Source organism: Palaemon carinicauda, chromosome 18 (genome assembly GCF_036898095.1).
Source record: "Palaemon carinicauda isolate YSFRI2023 chromosome 18, ASM3689809v2, whole genome shotgun sequence".
Classification (NCBI taxonomy): Eukaryota; Metazoa; Arthropoda; class Malacostraca; order Decapoda; family Palaemonidae; genus Palaemon; species Palaemon carinicauda.
This window is the reverse complement of record NC_090742.1, coordinates 72,731,303-72,752,709: the sequence shown is the minus strand read 5'-3', so window position 1 is coordinate 72,752,709 and position 21,407 is coordinate 72,731,303. Positions and strand designations below refer to the sequence as shown.

At 31.6% G+C, this 21,407-nt stretch overlaps 1 protein-coding gene across 1 annotated transcript in view; it reads right to left on the bottom strand.

Annotated features, from left to right (window-relative positions):
• The window catches only part of LOC137657894 (uncharacterized), a 209,018-nt gene that overhangs the window by 8,495 nt on the left and 179,116 nt on the right, over window positions 1-21,407 (bottom strand). Inside the window, exons 4-10 of the mRNA XM_068392521.1 lie at window positions 19,727-20,005; window positions 15,937-16,161; window positions 11,699-11,823; window positions 11,083-11,252; window positions 9,476-9,644; window positions 9,141-9,261; window positions 8,686-8,844 (exon numbers count right to left, since the gene is read on the bottom strand). Of these exons, the coding sequence (XP_068248622.1) occupies window positions 8,686-8,844; window positions 9,141-9,261; window positions 9,476-9,644; window positions 11,083-11,252; window positions 11,699-11,823; window positions 15,937-16,161; window positions 19,727-20,005 (1,248 nt within the window). The remainder of the gene's footprint in view (window positions 1-8,685; window positions 8,845-9,140; window positions 9,262-9,475; window positions 9,645-11,082; window positions 11,253-11,698; window positions 11,824-15,936; window positions 16,162-19,726; window positions 20,006-21,407) is intronic.

Genomic DNA, 21,407 nt, shown 5'->3' with positions numbered 1-21,407 from the left:
ATAAAATAGAAAATATGATGCAATTTTTTTTTTCTGAGCCATATTGATGTTATTGAATTATTCACAGCTAATAAGATCGTTTGTCAGATTACTTATATTTAATGATAATTGCACAGCCGGGTGGTACTGTTTTAAGGTTTTATAGAACGTGTTACTAGAAGGGCCATCTATAAACAATATTAATGGTCGGGTAGCTTAGTTCATGTTAATGCTTTCCTCTCTCTCTCTCTCTCTCTCTCTCTCTCTCTCTCTCTCTCTCTCTCTCTCTCTCTCTCTCTCTCTCTCTCTCTCTCTCTCTAGATTTGTTTTCTTGTATTACAAATATATTAGTTCTCAAAACATTTTGGAGGCATAAGAAATATAGTTTATCTTAACTGGATTTGTGAATGGCAAGTTACTTTTTCACCAGGCTTTTACTGTTTAGAACATTTTTTCTTTAAATGCATTACTTGTATGGGTCTACAAATTATCTGACTAATATTGGTGGAGATGATTTATGACTGTGGTTTTTTTTCTTTAAATGGCTATGTTATACTATTTGATTTTTTTTTTTTACAATTGAGATATCTCGATTTATTCTTGCACACACATTATATATATATGTATATATATATATATATATATATATATATATATATATATATATATATATATATATATATATATATCGTCATCAATATCATCATCGTTTTCATCATCATCATCATCATCCATTGCTAGTCCACTGCACGACAAAGGCTTCAGATATGTCCTTCCATACACGTCTGTCTATGGCCTTTCTATGCCAGTTTCTATCCCGAAATTTTCTAAGTATGTATATATATATATATATATATATATATATATATATATATATATATATATATATATATATATATATATATATATATATATATATATATTTGTGTGTGTGTATGTGTGTTAAATACTACATTTAATTTCTATCTTAATGGTTTTAGAACTGCTTGTCATGAAAAGAAGCGAAGCAGAAGCCGTTCGGCAATATAATGAGTATGCAAGAGAGACCAGGAAGGCCGTAAAGCAATGCCATTTAAGAGGTTTTGAACGAAAGATCAGTCACTTGATGAGCCGGAGCTTCGCCATTAACGTCGTCATAAAAGTAAAAATAGAATAACGAGTTAAAAAATGTTTTATGGCGCTTGAGACCAGTTTGTTAAGCCAATTCTTTATGACCATTGTTAGACTAGAGAAGACCGTAGCCCAATGGGGTTAAAGGGTCTGTTAAGAACTTTACAGCCTTCAGTCTGAGGAGATGCAATTTGGCGGACAGGTTCATGAAGGAAAATGATTTTGCGTTGTTATAAGACGGAACTCGTTTTCGAATTAGTAAAGGTTAAAATCGGTACCGTACCACTTCCTTACTTGAAGAGTTGTAAAGATAAAATTTTACGGTCGGTTGATCCTCAGAATAAAAGAAGATGGTATGGTAGCTTAAGGTTAGAGCTGCCCCTACACGCATAAAAATTCATTAGTACCCCGTCTTTGAACGGTTAAATATTCTAGATATAGTAATTTGTTCCCATTAAAGGCATTCAAGTTAAAGATGAAACCCATTTCGTGCCCAGTTGCAATTAAAATTATTTTGTTGATACTAATGAAATTTGACGAAGGTCTTATGATAAAAGAGGTATAATATTCTTCATAACTTTGTAGCTAAGTATTCGAGGTTAAGATCGCCGCATGAATGCAACAATATACGATATAGTATCATTTACAGAAGGCCTTTCTATCCTTTTGTAAATTTATAATCAACTAAGTTTCGCAATGCTAATATCATATATATATATATATATATATATATATATATATATATATATATATATATATATATATACAGTATATATACTGTATATATATATATGTGTGTGTGTATATATGTATATATATACATATATATACATATATACACATATATATATGTATATATATGTATATATGTATATATATACATACAGTACATATATATATATATATATATATATATATATATATATATATATATATATATATATATATATATATATATATATATATATATTTCCCCATGATATAGAAGCCAGACAACCTCAAATCATTCATTCATAATAATAGAAATACGTTCTTCATACCTATCCGGCCTTTTTTTTTCTTTTTGCCATTGAATAGTAGTGTATATGTAGGAGCAAATATTTCATAGAGGACATCAGCCTGTCCATACGTGTTTCCGGAGTTTGAATGATTGATTGATTTGAGGTTTTCCAGCATCCAATTTTAATGATGTAATGGCATTATAACCTTTAAGCATTTAGGTTGGGAAAATGCAGGAATTAACATTAATGAAGAATACCCTAACAACTTGAAATTTGCAGATGACATAGTTATATTTTGTGAATCATGGGAGGAATTGCAAAAGATCATAAAGTATTTAGATAAAGAAAGCAGAAAGATTGGTCTGAAAATGAATATGATTAAAACTAAGATAATGTTCATTGGCATAGGAAGACCATAAACAGGTGCGAGTGGAAGGACATGTCTGAGGCTTTGTCCTGCAGTTGGGTAGTTGCGGATGATGATGGTGTTTATATATATATATATATATATATATATATATATATATATATATATATATATATATATATATATATATACATATACATATACATATATATATATATATATATATATATATATATATATATATATATATATATATATATATACATATATATATATATATATATATATATATATATATATATATACATATACATATATATATATATATATATATATATATATATATATATATATATATATATATATACACATACATATATATGCTACATCTGCTGAGTTGTGAATGAACACATCATGCATTTCACAATCTAGAATGATCATCGTTATTGTGTCCAAATCTATGACAGATACTGCGACGTACACTTCCATTTTTATATATGTTTAAATCCTTGATATTAAGGCACCCTTCTCTTCTTTAACAATATCACTCCAAGACATCACTGCTTCTCCCTACCGAATTACACCAACGGATTACTAACTTCCAATATTTGTTGCCCGTTACCAAACTATCATAAGTCACTTTTTGTATATTTCTATATACTTCAAGTAATCATTTTGTTTTAAACTATACACAAGCAATTCATACAACTGCTTAAATCCTTTCTCTTTAATTTACGTTTAACATCCTCATTTCACCTCCTTAAAGAGAATGGGTTCAAGAATCCTTTCAATCATATCCATCCTGGTTTTTAAGTACAATTCAAATCTTGCCAGTCTTCTACACAACCAGATACCTAACTTGTTTCACCTATTTAATAATTCAACCTTTCTTATATCTTATCAACATCCGCTTACCAATTCCTCAATATCTGTACAAATTGATCAATTGTTTTCTTTTATGAGTTAGAATCCAATCTACTTGATTTCGATTTACCCCGATAATCTAATTTTCCCATATTGTCAAATTTCTCTTTCAAACACTATCAAGCTGTAGATAATTTCTGTAGGTATTTTTTCCCTATCACCAATCGGTTATCTATACCTAAGAATGTCACTCTTCCAACACTCCGTTAATTTGCTGTTTTCTTATACCATATTTTTTCTGCTGTGCTTCATTTTTATATGACTCTGAAGACCACTTCATTCGTAAAGATCTTAAACAGCCACTAACTTATAATACATCCTATCTATCCTGCTATCATACCAAATCAATTACTCTCCCATCAACATATTCTGGTGTACTTTTAATTTCTATCATAACTCACTTGATTGATCCCAATTTGTCTTCAAACAACCCTTTAATATTTTCTTGTCCAAGTCTATTGTTACCTGTTTTACTTCATCAATCAAAATCCCACCATAAATCTTCCAGGGTATACTAAGTAAGACTACTCCCCATTAATTCCTAGTCTACTATATCATCTTAACCATCATAACGAATAACACTTATTCATCTCACCATACCCTTCGAACCTTTCCCTGATCTAAACACAATTATTAAATCCCGGTCAGTCTCTCGATCATATTTACAGCGCCATACTCTAGCTTCTGACTTGTAATCTGCAACCCAGAAGTGTCTATCCATTAGCCTGGGTTTTGTTTGGCCTTCTAAGTTCTGAGCCATCCCATACACAGTAATTTTTAGATTCGCAGTAAAGTTTTGCACTATTGCGTCATTCATTTGTGCTTCAATGCCATCTACTACATTTACCAAATCCTCCAAAAGGTCACTTCAGTACAGAACTTCATCGTCTTTAGACAAACATAGCTTTTGTTACATGATTTATTCTTAGATTGCTTATTCATTATCCTTCCTCAACTACCTGTTTTCCCTTACGCTCTGGTTTATCGTCCCACAAAAGTATTTTTATGACCTGCCTTCTTCACCTATCTCATACCTCTTGGCTATTCTAACCACTCATCTGTTTTCTAGTTATGGTCCACTTTCCTGCCGTGCACTGGAGCTCTTGAAATGCAGCAATCTCTTTTATTATTCAATATACCTGCTTTATTATTATTATAACCTTCCCGTCTATATCATATCATACTTTCTCCATGACCTCATTCATGTATTTTACATACTATTTCTCCCCTTTTGTATCTTTGAATCTTTCTTTTTCTCCATGCATTTTTCTTTACATGCTCCTCTCACATCTGTCTTATCAAATTACCTCCTCTCATTTAAAGATTATTTTCATCCATTCTCTTCAACTTAAACTACCATCTTAACTTTCTTTCACAAAATGAGGATTAGATAGACTTCTCATCACAGCTCTTTTTACCCTTTCATCAGCTTACTCTTACATCAACTCCGTTCAACACCCAATCTATCTGATTATTTTCATAATATTCTCATGTATACAGTATATAGATATCTTTTTATGGAAACCACGTCTTTATAACAATGAAACCTTTTCAAACACTTTTTTTTTTACGCTCCTCATTTTCTTATACTACTGCAACTCCAGACCTATTGACCGTCCGCTTTTTTCTTGCCATGAAGGATTGAAGGACATAATGTCTAAACACCCCAAATTCTTGGAAAAAATTTCACATTCACCATCTATCTTTTCTATTCTTGAATCATATAGTTTTACTTTTGCAAAGGTTCTCTTGTCACTTTCAATCGTATGTATTTAGTCATCATAATGAATCTCTCATGCAGCTACAAGAGCTATTTTTCCCCACTTTTCCATTCTTTTACCCAAGACACAATAACTATTTCTCTTCCATAGTTGCACGCTTGCTGTACTATCACCATTGTTTAATCTTAAGCTTCTGCACTGTAATTATTGTTCACTGGCTACTCTCCTCTTGGTGAGGGTAGAAGAGACACTTTAGCTATGTTGAGCAGCTCTTCTAGTAGAAGGACACTCCAAATCAAACCATTGTTCTCTAGTCTTGGGTAGTGCCATAGCCTCTGTACCATAGTCTTCCACTGTCTTGTGGTAGAGCTCTCTTGCTTGAGGGTACACCCTGGCACACTATTCTATCGTATTTCTCTTCCTCTCTTTTTTTAAAGCTTTTATAGTTTATATATGAAAGAAACGTTTTAATGCTGTTACTGTTCTTAAAGTATTCTATTTTAATTGTTCATTACTTCTCTTGTAGTTTATTTACTTTGTTGTTGCCTTTAACCACTGGGTTATTCTCCCTTTTGGGTTATAGCTTTCTGGTTTTCCAATTAGCTTGTAATAATGCAAATAAAAGTAATATCTATTCTTTAGTTTACTAAACAAATAAATCGACTATCATATTCCGAACCATATGTCGAACTCTAAGACCTTACCACATAAAATGTGATTAATTTTATTAGGAGTTAAACATCATAATAAATCAACATGAATATTTAGTTAGAAATTAATAGAAAACTTATAATTCAATAAGAAATACCTCTAGATTTGATTGATCCTTCAATAAGATTAAAAAGCGGGATATGTAAGTCTCTTAAAATCATAATTAACGCAGTTAAAAAATTTAAGGGTTATACCCTTGAATTCTTCGTGCAGAAAATATTCAAAGGAGATTTTTAAAAAAACCTTATAATACTGACAGTTACTGTTGAGACCATTGCCTCTCCCTTCGTCGACCCAATAATTAAGATGATTCAATACATTATATATATATATATATATATATATATATATATTGCATCAAAAGATAGTAGGAAATAATCAAATAAATATATATATATATATATATATATATATGTATATATATATATATATATATATATATATATATATATATATATATATATATATATGTATATATATACACGCACACACACACACGTATATATATATATATATATATATATATATATATATATATATATATATATATATATATATATATATATATATATTAAACACTAAAGACATGCGTGTGAATATTTTTATGATAAACTGACGTTATGTGCGTTTGGTTCTGTAATAACACACAAACACATGTCTTTTTCTATTTGTATTTTTATTATGAATAAAATTATATTCTAGACAGTACTGATATTAGCAACAGTTGATTATATTTCTTAAAAAGTTTTAAGTAATTCAATTACGAAGGGGTACATGTACGATAACCACTCCAATCAATTAAGCACGAAGACTTGAATATCTCCCCAAGCAGCATTTGGCTTGAGGAAGTAGTCATCTCATGATTTTTTTTTTTTTTTTTTTTTTTTGTCAATAATTTGATATTGCACGAGTGGCCCATCAAACTCATATTACCTCTCTTGCCCTATAGGTTATTGGATCGTAGATTACTATTTTTTTTTTCATTCCAAAGTATTGAGAAAACTATTATTTTAGTGATTAGGCGATATTGCCTTTCGGATAATTGATAACTATAGCAATAAAATTTTGAATGAAACTGTCGATCAATTCCCTTATTTGCGTGTAACTAAACTCCATTAGTACTTGTAAGAATGTGCACATACCTATTAGGAAAATCAGTTACACATTAAGTGTTATATTTACAGTTTTTCTTTCCTGTAACTAAAATTTCTGTGGCATTTGAGCACATCGTTTTATGCAAATGTTTCTTGTGATTACCGTCTGCCGTGCTTCTTGTATTACACAGAACATCGTGGTTGCAAACTTTGCTTTAAAGTGAGTTTTCCTCTTGTTTGTATGAGAAAATTGTGGGTTTTCATAATAAGGTCTTTCTATTTGTTTCCTCTTTCTAAGAAAGTGTTTGTGATTATTTGGGCATATAATAGAACAATAAAAGATACTTCAGTTGTCCTACTATGCGAGCGGAGTTTTTAGATTTATTTCAGAAGCAGGTCTTCTGAAAACTATTTAATTATTATAATGACATCTTAACTTTTATGGTTTTAATTGAATTCTCTTTTATTTTTCATATATAGTAAATGCTATCGGCGTCAATGACCTTAGATGTCAGAATGCCAGAAAACTTTCAATCAATCAATCAATCAAATGGAGAGGCAGATAATGTTGATTAAGTGTGAAAGAATGGCAAGCTTAATATTGAGGTATGCAATAAAAAAGTAAGATTGTTATTAAGTGATACTAAGTTGTTTGATGTGGAAGAGGAATTATATTTTGGACTGGTCGGAGTCGGTTCCTATGTGACAGATTTTTTTTTTTTATGTTATAAGGAGTGAACAATTGAGATTTTTATGGAAGCTGCGGTATGCAGACAATTCGTTGAAAGAGCTCGAATATGATGTGGCCATAAGGAAAAGAATAAGGTGAATAATCTTAATTCTGAAATGATGATGTAAGAAATTTGTAGGAGAATAGATTGAAGAAGACTCGATTAAAAAATAAAACTAACCCAGTTTTTTATTGCATTAGACAAGAACATGAGAAATGTTAGAGAGATGTTAATATAGTGATGTGTTTTAAAGGGTTAACAGTTAAGGTTCACATTCTTCACTAGGTGAGTGGGAGGGAGTTAGAACTATTGTTGCATGTTATAGATATGAGGATTTTGATGAGAATCTTAGACTTCCATATGTGAAACATCGAGAATTGAATAAGGACGAGAACGTGTCTAAAAAGCTTATTTTAACTTGAACAAGATGGATATTTTGATGAAAAGGAATTTTCATATAGATTACTGTGAGAAAGAGGGGTTTGTCAAAAGGTTGGAGGGACTGAATAGGGAGGCAAATATGAGCTCGTGCAAGCAAATCTCTTGAATATATTGATAGAAGGATAGAAGTGTTGAAGAATGTTATAAGTTGTTAGTATATTATGTGTATTTGTTAAGGTAAATGAACTTAGGTACATTTTGATATACACACTCTCATATAGCCTATATTTATATGCATATTCAGAAGCTTTGTAAAAGCCACTAATGTGTATACATAGTATGTACCCTACTATTCTGCTTGTCCTCATGAACTGTATATATAAATATATATATATATCTGTATATATTTATTTACATATACATATATATATATATATATATATATATATATATATATATATATATATGTATATATATGCATATGCATATATATGTATATATATGCATATATTATATATATATATATATATATATATATATATATATATATATATATATATATATATGTATATGTAAATAAATATATACAGATATGCATATGTGTATAAGTATAGATTGATGAATTGTATGCTTGTAACATAACAAAGAATATGAAATGTTAATTACCTTTTGTATAAGCTACATTGAAGAAATTATGCGAAGCACGACATCTTGCTACTACACATGCTAAAATTGTGCCAGCCAGCAGGACTCCTGCTGCGGCGCCTGCCAACAGGGGCCCCATTTTATCAACTTGTTCTTCGTCTCCGCAGCAGTCTTCGCTCTCTGGAAAAATCATAAAATTTTAACAGTGACATATGTCATTAGATATGTGTTTTTCCCTAAGATGAATACCTAAGAGATAGAAATACAAACAGTCACAGCTGCTTAAAATCAATAATGGCACCAAGGTGAGCCCTCTTTGCAGAAAACCTCTATAAAATCAGTCGTTTTGTATATCGACTGGACCTTGGGCCACTTTCTGTCTATCCATAAACCAGATAATTCTTATTAACAACCATCTAAGAGGTGATAGTTATTACAATATGGTAGCTGTTACTACAAAATCTAATTAGTTTCACCTTTTAGGAGTCTTGCCAAGCTTGATCTTGGCTCACAGCCATCCGGTGGGCATCTAGGGTCGACGGGTGTAACTCTAGCACAGTACCATCCACTACTAAGGTTCTGGAAGTTGAAACTCGTCTGCAAAAGCAAGTTTGTTAATGCTTTGTAAGGATTCTGTCCTCAATTTCATATATTATAAATCTAATAATTTCGTTTTATTTCTTTCTTTTAGCAGTGCAATGTTGCAATAGTTTGGAGAATTATGCTAGAATAATCTGGAACCTTCTTTTGGCTGTGTAGTGATGGAATAGTTTAGAAAGTTATGCTAAAGCAATCTGGATTGAATGCTTACCGAAGTAAGGGATATTTTACCAGAGTCAGGGATAACCATTATCGGTCCGGTATATACATCTTCACCACGACACTTTATGGGTATACTTCTATGGTGCCACAATTGAAGCTCATAGCTTGAGAAATTGTATGGGTATGTAGGTGCTGTCCACTTCACTTCCAAACTTTCCCTGAAAGTTTATTCAAGAAAAACATTTAAATGATGAAAGGATTAAAATTCATTTGTTTTGTCAAGTTGCCTGGAATAGACATTATAAATTGTGTTGAAAATTTATTCTTACGGAAGTAAAAGATTAAACATTTACATAGATAACTTCTACCAAATAGAATGCCCATACGCTATAAGGCAAACAATATGAAATAAAGTATATGTAGAATACAGTATGTGCGTTAAACATTTTTGTTAATATAACTTTATTTAAATGAATTGATTATTGAGGGAAATTTTGATAATTGATAAAATCATGGAAAGTCTGCTTCAGTATACATACACAATACAATGGAAAGTCCAGTGGCAATGGCTATAGCTTCATTCTAAATTTGAGTACCCTCTCCTGGTCATGTAAATAATCGATATAAAAAAAATGCACCAGCGATAACCAAACAGCCGCAGTTAGCAGTGCAGTTACATATTTGATATCAATTTACCAAACAAGACTGTAACAAGGAATGGATATTGAAAAGTCCCTACTACAGAAAAAGCCACGAACATAAATATTAATATTTGCAAGATTTTTGAGGAATCGGTAAGATTCAGAGGATTGGAGTATCGTAAATTGGATCTCTTGTTTTTCAATATTTCTTGGAAATCACTACATAATTTTTTTGCTTCCTTAACTGTCGTAACACTCATAACTTTTTTCGTTTCCGAATACCTGATTTCTTTGGGGGGGGGGGGAAATTATGCTTCACTGCATGCTTAAGCACTGTTAATGGCCATGGTATGCAGTGAGGTCATTCTTGAATACTAAGTTGGTCTAGGGTATAGGGTTTCAAGAGTTAGAAAAACCAGTTTTGTCAGTGCGCTTCTTGCTTATATGCTAACTTTCCTTATTTTACGTGTTTGTATCTTGATAGACAAATGAACATAGAAGTGATATAAGTAGAAAATTCTTCAATAACTGGGTATTAAAAAGCACTGAACTGTTAAAAATCTAAATTACGGCATTTTAGTCATCAATTGCGTTTAAGGCCTCTTGCATTGATTTGATCTATGTAATGGTTCCTTGTTTAGAGGTTGAGTAACTAGAATTAGTGCAAAGTGGAAAATAGAAGACTAGGTCAAAAACATCGAGAAACCTGACTCGACTGAAAATGCACAGTTTCTTATAATTTGCGTTAAAGTACGCCTGAAGGGCGTTCATATATCGATGGTGACGTTCCATGAAACCATTAGTACGTAAAGTGAGAAAATTTCGTTAGTAATTAATTTATAAGGCTTTCATTCATCTCAAACGAGAGAGAGAGAGAGAGAGAGAGAGAGAGAGAGAGAGAGAGAGAGAGAGAGAGAGAGAGAGAGAGAGGAATGGTATGTACGTGTAGGATTACTGGTATTTTTATCTTGACGAGCGACCAATGAATATTTTAGTGTTTTACTGTATAACTCACGTTTCTGGATAAGGTTGTAAGAAGAACGTCGTATTCCAGTCGTTCATGTTTGTGACATTCCCACTTGGTGTCAGCCAGAAGAAGCCATGATAGATAGGACTTGGATTAACCATTGGTCGAAGGCGAAAGGCATAGCATCCATTGTCTGTGTTAGGATACTCGATTGGACCCTGGAATAGATCCATAAAATCAGTTGCATTTTACTTATCATTATCTGGTGTTTTGTTAGTGGCTTAAAAGTTATCATTATATTTTTCGGTGATAAAACCGTAAAATAAGTTGCATTTTACTTTCTCATTATCTAGATTTCTATTGCATGTTTAAAGGCTATTATTATATTCCTACTAATGATTAATATTTTGTAACGTTTTGCTTGTCTATATATTCAAATATGGAATTATTTAGCCTGCATTTAGTATTTGCACATATAGATTTATATGTTTGTTAATATGATTCTAATTTTTATGTGGATATACTTGTTCTGTTTTTGCCATTATACTATGTTTGGAAAAAACATTAGAGTTAAGTGGTACTTGCTGAAATAGTATTCATGTTGATAAATTTCCAATTATGATAAGTAAAATCAGATCGTCATTAGCAAATCTGCGTTACTTACCTGTGTGACATTCTTATCAGTTGTAACGAGACGAAGACCACTTATGACGGATGTTGTGAAGTTCAGGTCGATGCATTGTTGTTCGTCGTAAACTGAGACATACTGGTACAGTACCAAGTTTAGGGCTATCAGTACAAAACACGGGAAGGTTACATAAATGTGGAAGCCATAGGGAGCCATGGCTATTATTAATATTATAATTTTTATTATTATTAAAAGCTAAGCTACAACCCTAGTTGGAAGAGCATGATGCTGTAAGCCCAAGGTCTCCAACAGGGGAAATAGCCCAGTATGGAAAGGAAACAAGGAGATAAATAAACCATAAGAAAATTAATGAACAATTAAAATAATTTGTTTTATCAACATAACATTAAAATTGAGTACTAGGTACAACATTAACATGGTTAATAATTGAAACAAGATAATTTGGTAATAATACAAATGAGAACACAAACATGAGTAAGGTAGCTCGATTAATTTTTGCCATCAGAAATGTTGATGGTGAAAAATATCCTTTATCCGGCCAAAACGATATATGTCTGTTTACTGCCATATGCAGCTAGACTAATGTAATATATAGATACGCATTTTTCTATTGCCATGAATCACTAATCTTATAATTAATGGGTTTAAGAACCAGGTTGAATAACCGCGATTTAATCCTCTCTCTCTTCACATATATTCCCTGTGCACAAAAGAAAATCATTGTAATTACTGCCCCATCCATTTTCTAATCGGATAATCAAGGATAGATCTGTGGTGCAAAAAGTGTAAAACAACGACCTTTTTAACACCTACAGAACATAACCGGCCTCTCAATAGCAGATCCCATTGCGCCATTCCTTTCTATCTCCGAAGTGCTGTCTTTTTCTAAATGTTACGACATTAGCTATCTGCTGAAAACAATGTATAAGAAACCCAAAGGTGCCCTTGTAATAAACAAAAAAAAAACACTTTCTGCTCCGAAGATTGTAGGATGCGCAATTTTCTCCTTATGTAGGTGTGGCCAAAGAGATAGCCAAGGGCATTATATGGTCAATCTGTTCTCTAGATGTTATCACCTTGAAAGAAGAGTGAGATGTACAGTTCGCTGACAGATCCGTAATTGAAGGGTTAACAAAATAAGCCGACCCTTCGCTGACAGAGCCTTGGGAAATTAAGTGTTATTTGAAAGTTCATATGTTCACTTTGACAGAAAGGGGCTGGTGGAAATTTCGCCCCTTTTATTAGGGGAGGAAGGTTTGAAACATGCCATGCAGGAAGGATAAACACCTTAAGAAGTCGTATCCAAGATAGATATTATATTGACAACATAATTAGAGTGGAATTTATTTTGTGCGCAGCAAACACCTCTCCTGCTTTCTTTTCTCTTTTATATAAACTGAAGAGTAACAGTTCCTTTTGTAGCGCCTCGTGAGCAATAAAAGAATTTGATTAGGAAGCTAAATTATAAAGACTTAAGACAGAATAGATGAAAGTTTTCTTTTTACGATCACCACAAAACACAGGTGAGCAAAATGGGCAAGACAGTTTGTATCATTGTTCATTTCGTGTTGTTTTGATCAGTTAATCGCGTTTTTAGTGAAACATTTTGACAGAATGATCTTTAAGTGAATTTGGTCACCAACCTTTTATAATTGAGTATAAATGTTTATTTTCTCATGAACTTAGGTAAATAGACCACTCTTGTATATTTGTAATATTCTTTATAGCTAGTGACTTCTTTGTACCAAAGATTTGATGATTTCGGATTGTTTAATAAATGGATTAAGTTATTTAACCTCGTTTATATATATATATATATATATATATATATATATATATATATATATATATATATATATATATATATATATATATATATATATATACGGTATTCAGTTTTGATTAGGACCAGAGAGGAATTAAAAACTTGCAAAAGGACATGAAAATGCTTTTTTAAAACATTAAAGGTACAAACATTGAATTTGTTTATTTTGTATAAAAATGCTAAAAGAATGAATAGTTTGCATTGCATGAATGAATTTTGTTGCTGCTTTTGACAAAGGAAATTATTGATAGTATAGCCTTTGATTTATTATATGAAAGTTTTTACATGGGTGGCAAATGTAAGTGTACGGCTGTGTAGTTCGGTACCAAGGTCAGTATTGGAGAAAATATAAAGTCTGTTTTTATGTGTTTTTGTCACCTGAATAGATTGAAGAACCTAAATCTTTTGTCCTGAAATATTATAATTTCTTCGCCGAAATAATTTGTTGGTCTTTGGAATATCATAATTTTGAGGCTTAAATTATCCTAATCGTTCTGGATCTTAAAATATCTTACTTTTGGGGGTTTAAAATATCTTACTTTTAGGGCTTAAAATATCCGTCTTTTGGGGGGATTAAAATATTTTACTTTTGGGGGATTAAAATCATCTTATTCAAAAGTGGATAATTTGTAGATCTTAGGAGAAAGAAAAGGATGGCACAGAGATTACAGGATAGATGAAGCCTAAGACTTCTTGGAGTGGAAACATGACTTTCTACCTAAGAAACAGGTGATCAGTGTACTAATTTTCACCCTCTTGCATCCTCATATAAAAAAGCTGCGACTGGTGAAAGGGTAGGCTCATACAGTAATAGCAGTGGTTTCTTGTTTGACCTCTTAAATAATTGTATGGCTGTTTCCTTTAACGTTATGTAACCTTCCTTCGGTTGATTATTTACTTTCAAATGGAGAGAGGAAAAACAGTTTTTATCCCCTGCAGAATGGTCGGTAGAGTTGTGAAACTTGTGAGTTTCAACTATGAAGACACGTTTTGAACCTACAAGAGATTATGTGTTTTTCTCTATTTTTTATGTTGAATTTAGCATTCCTATGCATCACAATATGTGTCTTTATGCATGTCTTTATACACACACACATACATATACATATACACACACACACACACATATATATATATATATATATATATATATATATATATATATATATATATATATATATATATATATGTGTGTGTGTGTGTGTGGTTGTGTGTGTGTGTGTGTGTGTGTGGTTGTGTGTGTGTGTGTGTGTGTGTTATGCAGTAGATGTGTGGATGTATATTTGAAAAATATAAGTATATATTGTACTATATTACTCATTTGCATCGAATTCGCCAAATAACTTGGGAATGAATTACATCTCATTTACGATGGATTACTTTTGCGAGATGAACATTGTTACTAAAGGTATTTGGATTCTCTTTTTGACAGGAATTACACCAAGTTTATTATTTAAAAACTTTGAGTCTACGATTATTTGCCCAAGGTATATGCATGTATATTTTGAAGATACTTTTTCTCTTATGTTAATTTTTTTTTTTCATTACACTGAACACAGAAGACATGTGTGTTATTACTTATCCAACAAAGTGTAATAATTTTCCACCTAGTGTAACTGAACTGAAGTAGTAACAGGAACTCGTTAAAAGTTGCTTTGAAAGTAAACTTATCAGTTTGCACAGTGTGCATAAAAATTGGAACATATAGTATCAGAAACAGTTAATTGTAAATTGTATTCACACGTAACTATGATATATGAAATATCAGTCCCCACTTTAGTTTTGGTTTTCTAGTACAGTAAATCCACTGCATCAATGAAAGCTGCTAAAGTTAGAAAAACATGATACACCTTTAATAAAAACATCTAAAACATCATTTTATGTATCTTCGCATAGGAGCAATGCAATTTCCTATATATGAGTGACCATCAACTTATAAAGGCAAGACTGAAAAATGCACAAAGCCATAATTTGTTCCTTTGGTTATTTAACAACGAGTAAAAAGTCAATTTTTTTAACCTCACATTTTTGTAATTTTTTGGGTCAATTTTCTCCGCTTTAATAACCCCTTTATTGATTGAGTGGTTGTTGTAGAAATTTAACACCTAAACTTGAATATTGATATCTACTGTTAGACTTCATGTTGAGCTTAAGTTGGATAGTTGTGGACTCTTATTTACGTAAAAAGCCATGTTTCTGTTGATGCACATAGACATGTATGTACAATTTGTAATAATAAAGCTTATAGACATATATTTTTGTGAACATTCATTATGCAGCTTATTTTCTTCATCAATCAATTTATTAGCATGCAACAGTCTCCGATAGTTTTGTCAGCATGTAACATATTACAAAGTATTGAAAAATTCATTTGAAATTGCAATTTGAACATTTGAGTACATAAAACAACTTTACTTATTTGACTTACATGAACAATTAGTGCAGCATGCGTTTGTGGCATTGATGCTATAGGAAAGCTGCAGCAAGGCTGTCTCGTTGTTGTAGTGATGCTGAGTGTTAAGACACGTGTAGCAAGGACACCTTTGGATGCCGGGAGTCTCTGGAAGATTCAAAATGTCTGACATGGACATCCTGGATCGATCCCCGACTCGCTTGGTTCGATGTATCTTCTTTCCAGAAGGATTCACAACGGCTTCGATAAAGGAAAAGGGAAGAGAATTAATCATTGTGTTATAGACATATTTATTTCCTATCTATTTAAAGTGAACAAATCCAGTTGCCAACAAGACAGAAGCTTTATTGATATAGAAGTGCCCATAAATTTGTCTTGAAAGAGGAATTTATTGCATATATGATACTTGCTCTTCGCACTCCCCAAGAGAGGTTGGTTCACCAGACTTTCAACTGGGCTTCACAAGGCACTAAAAGAGCTCGGAGACCCAGATCTATATGGCTGAGGACTATGAAGCGTGAAGTAGATGACGAATGGAGAAGTATTGTATTATATGCAAAAACTGAAATTTTCACTGTAGCGTGTTTACAAAATCTAAGGTTTCTGTAGTAGATTGTATACAAAATTTGAAGTTTTGCTGTAGACTACCGTGTATTCAGAATCTGAGTTTTTTGCAGTAGATTGCAAAACAAATTTGAGATTTTTGCTGTAACCTACTGTGTATTGAAAATATGAGGTGTTTACTGTAGCCGTGTATTCAAAATCTGAGGTTTTTGCTGTAGATTTTATACAAAATTTGAGGTTTTTGCTGTAGCCTACTGTGTATTCAAAATCTGGGGTTTTGCAGTAGATTGTAAAAAAATTTGAGGTTTTTGCTGGAGCCAACCGTGTATTCAAAATTTGAGTGTTTTGCTGTAATCTACCGTGTACTCAAAATTTGAGGTTTGTGAAGTACATTGTATTCTTAATTTGAGGTTTTTGCTGTGGCCTACCGTGTATTCAAGATTTGAGGTTTTTGCTGTAGACTACCGTGTATTCAGAATTTGAGTTTTTTGCAGTAGATTGTAAACAAAATTTGGCATTTTTCCTGTAACCTACCGTGTATTGAAAATTTTAGGCGTTTGCTGTAGCATAAAGTGTATTCAAAATCTGAGGTTTTTGTAGTAGATTTTTTTAAATTTGAGGTTTTTGCTGTAGCCTACCGTGTATTCAAAATCTTGGGTTTCTGCAGTAGATTGTGAACAAAATTTGTGGTTTTTTTCTGTAGCCTACCGTATATTTAAAATCTGAGGTTTTTGCAATAGCCTACCGTATATTGAAAATTTGAGTTTTTCGCTATAGCCTACCGAGTACTCAAAATTTTAGGTTTTTGCAGTAGATTGTATTCAAAATTTGAGGTTTTTGCCGTGGCCTACTGTGTATTCAAAATTTGAGGTTTTTGCTGTAGACTACCGTGCATTCAGAATCTGAGGTTTTTGCAGTAGATTGTGAACAAAATTTGACGTTTTTGCTGTAACCTACCGTGTTTGCAAAATCTTAGGTTTTTGCAATAGATTTTATACAAAATTTGAGGTTTTTGCTGTAGCCTACCGTTTATTCAAAATCTGAGGTTTTTGCAGTAGATTGTATACAATAATTTGAGGTTTTTGCTGTAGCCTACCGTGTATTCAAAATGAAGTTTTTGCAGTAGATTGTAAAAAAACAAATTGTTTTTGTTGTACCCCACCGTGTATTCAAAATATGATTTTTTATTTTTCTGGAAATTGTATACAACAAAATCTGAGGTTTTTTTGCTGTTGCCTACCATGTATTCAAAATCGGAGATTTTCTCTGTTGTGTATACAAAATCTGAGATTTTTGCTGTAGCATGTATACAAAATATGAGATTTTTGCTGTAGCATGCATGAAAAATATGAGATTTTTACGGTAGCATGTGTACAAAATCTGAAGTTTTCAGTTTACTAAGTATACAAAATCTGAGGTTTTTTTGCTGGAGAGTGTGAACAAAATCTGAGGTTTTTTTGCTGGAGAGTGTGAACAAAATCTGAGGTTTTTTCTGCAGCGTAAATGTAAAATCCGAGGTTTCCGATGCAGTGTGTTTACAAAATCTGAAAATTTCGCTGGAGCATGTATAAAGAAATTATGTTTTTGTAAACAAGATCAGAGGTTTTCGCTGTAGCGTATATACAAAATCAGATATTTTCTCTGTAGCAAGTGTACAAAATCTGACATTTTTGTTGTAGAGTGTATACAAAATCTGAAATTTCCCTGTAGCGTGAATACAAAATCTTAGTTTTTTTGCTGTAGCCTGTATAAAAAAATTGAGGGTTTTGCTGTAGCATACATACAAAATCTGAGGTTTTATCTGTAGCGTGTTTACAAAACTTGAGGTTCTTGCTTTAACGTGTATACAAAATCTGAAGTTTTTGCTGTAGTGTATATACAATCTTAAGTTTTTCCTGAAGTGTGTATGCAAAATTTGAGGTTTTCGTTAATTTGTGTAAACAATCTGAGGTTTTCGCTGAAGCTTGTAGCGTGTATACAAAACTAAGGTTTTTGCTGAAACCTGCATACAAAATCAGAGGTTTTCTATAAAGTGTGTATACAGAATCTGAGGTTTTCTCTTTAGCATGTATATAAAATCTTAGGTTTTCTCTGTAGCGTGTGAACAAAATCTAAGGTTTTCGCTGAAATGTGTATACAAAATGGATGTTTTCACTGAAGACTATATACAAAATCTGAGGTTTTTGCTGAAGGCTTTAAGTAAAATCTGAGGTTTTCACTGAAGCGTGTTTTCAAAATCTGAGGTTTTTGCTGAAACGTTTATGCAAAATCTAAGGTTTTTGCCTAAGTGTATATAAAATCTCAGATTTTCACTGAAGCGTATATACAAAATCTGAGATTTTTGCTAAAGCGTGTATGTAAAATCTGAGGTTTTCGCTGAAACTTGTTTACAAAATCTGAGGTTTTCGCTGTTGTGTGTATACAAAATCCATGACATCATTCAATTAAAGGAGGAATCTGTTGACAGGTAATATTAAAAAGTCTTAGTATTTTGTAATAGAATCTTTGATATGGAATCCAGGTATTTATCGACATACAAAGTTTATATATATATATATATATATATATATATATATATATATATATATATATATATATATATATATGTGTGTGTGTATATATATATATATATATATATATATATATATATATATATATATATATATATATATAAATATTAGATATCATTCACTGAGCTTTGAAAGGTAATTAGGTGACATCTCATTACGAACTTTCGACAAATTTGTCTTTAGTTGCTCATTAGGGGTTAAGTTGTTAAGCTATATTATTACTATTATTATTATTATTATTATTATTATTATTATTATTATTATTATTAGAATTTTATTGTTTTTGAAATATTAAAAATATAATTGATTTTCAATCCCATGGTATTAAAAAAGCTGTAGTGGTGAAACGAAGGTTCTATTTACATATGAATATAATCCAACAAATATCCATCTTAGGAATATTCAAGTTATGAAGAGTTTTAACAATAATTTAGCCTTATGAATATTTGATATATTCCACAAATGGACTTTCCATGCGTACGTCTTATGTATGTTAGATTTTCTCTCCGATGTATGGAGTATGTAAAATTTAAAATTCGTGTTTTTGTAATTGAAAATCTTTGGGAATGGCAAGCTTTCGTTTTAATTGTATAAATGTTTCGCTCTAATGTTGAATCTTTCTTTTTTATATTATAAAAGTTGTGAATAATTCACACATCATAAATACATACCACTGATTGGAGTTGTAAGGGAGAGGTCAGATCGGGATAAGACAATGGCATCTTTCCTGGAGAAATTCAGAATTTGTTTCTTTAAGGTATTGCACGTAACACCTTCGGCTTTGATACCATCATAAGCTATTGCCAAAACGCTGTACTTTCCATTCGGAAACTTGACGCACGACGCCTTTAGGATTGAAGTCTGCCAGTCACGTCGCCTTTTGAAACACATGGAAAGACATCTGAACTCTTTCCTGTCGGTGACACCGCTGATGAATAAGAAGACTTCACCTGAAATGGAAGTGAATGTTGGAAATTGCTTTATTTTTCTGATTCTGGGTCATAATATGCTAAATATGAATAAAAGGACAAAACTGACATAAAATCTGGGAATAATTAAGTAATTAAGATGGAATAGATAACACAGATAATGAAAGTGGTTGGTGAACTATGTACCAATTTGAATAATCCCGTAACGACACACACGTATATATAATGTATATGTATTTTTATGTATATTTCGATATATAATGTGTGTGAATTATTTGTATACATATATACATATACGTATGTATGTATACAGTAGTACCTTAGTTTTTATGTTTGATCCGTCCTTTAGCGACCTAGCAAACCGAAATGCTCTTAAACTAAAGCAATTTTTCTCACAAGAAAAGAAGTAAATTCTCTCAATATAAAAATGTTATATAAGAAGCAAATTGTAACCCATAACATCAGAAATGAATACAAATGAATAAATTCACTATAGAATATAGAAATATATTGATATTAACATGCACTTTACCTTTGAGGAGGGTCATGGCTGACATGAGGGATATGAGAGGCAATGAGGAATGGGATTTACTGTTTGGAGGGAGAATTATAGAATTTTATCAGCAGTTCTATCTTGTGAATGTTGTCATCAATCGCTAATGGCAATACTTGATTTACGTATCTTGGACACTTAGAAGTTTTTTTTTTTTTTTTTTTTTTTTTTTTTTTTTTTTTTTTTTTTTTTTTTTTTTTTTTTCCACTCGTATAGTCTTTTTTCTTACACTTGTATGTTTAGTTTTGAAAAGGATTTTTTTTTTCAAAGTCAGCACCTCCCCTTTTTTTTTGTCATTTTCTTTAGAATTTCATGTACATGCGACATTGCATTGTTGGTATTAAATAAATTCACTACCCTATCTAATGGAGCTGTAGTTTTTTTTATAAAGATTTGGAGGTTCTCCCACATTTTTATATCTTGTCCTCTGTTGAAATCTACTTCAAGTTGTGATGATACTGCTCTATATTCGGCGCCTATACTTTAATTATTTTTCATTAATCGTGTTTCCACCAATCTTATAACCTTCCAACTGTTTCTCATCTATCCAGTTAAGCAGAAGCCGCTCAGTGTTGAGAATATTTTGTTGTTGATTCATCTATGATAGTATCGGTTCTGCATCGCCTGAAGCTTCGATATCCTCTTCATTGTTGAGAATTGTAACAGTATCTTTAATGGATGTTGCAGTACGAATGTACAGGTTTTGCAGGTTTCTGCTTTTCCTATTTCTTATCATATATTTTATTCATCTTGGGGGATCCACTCTCACAATATTGTTAAATTTAAAACGCAGCACAAAATGTCATTATGATGAAAAGTAGCAATATAACTTAACAAAGACCACAGGGTCATAACTGTGAAAGAAGACAA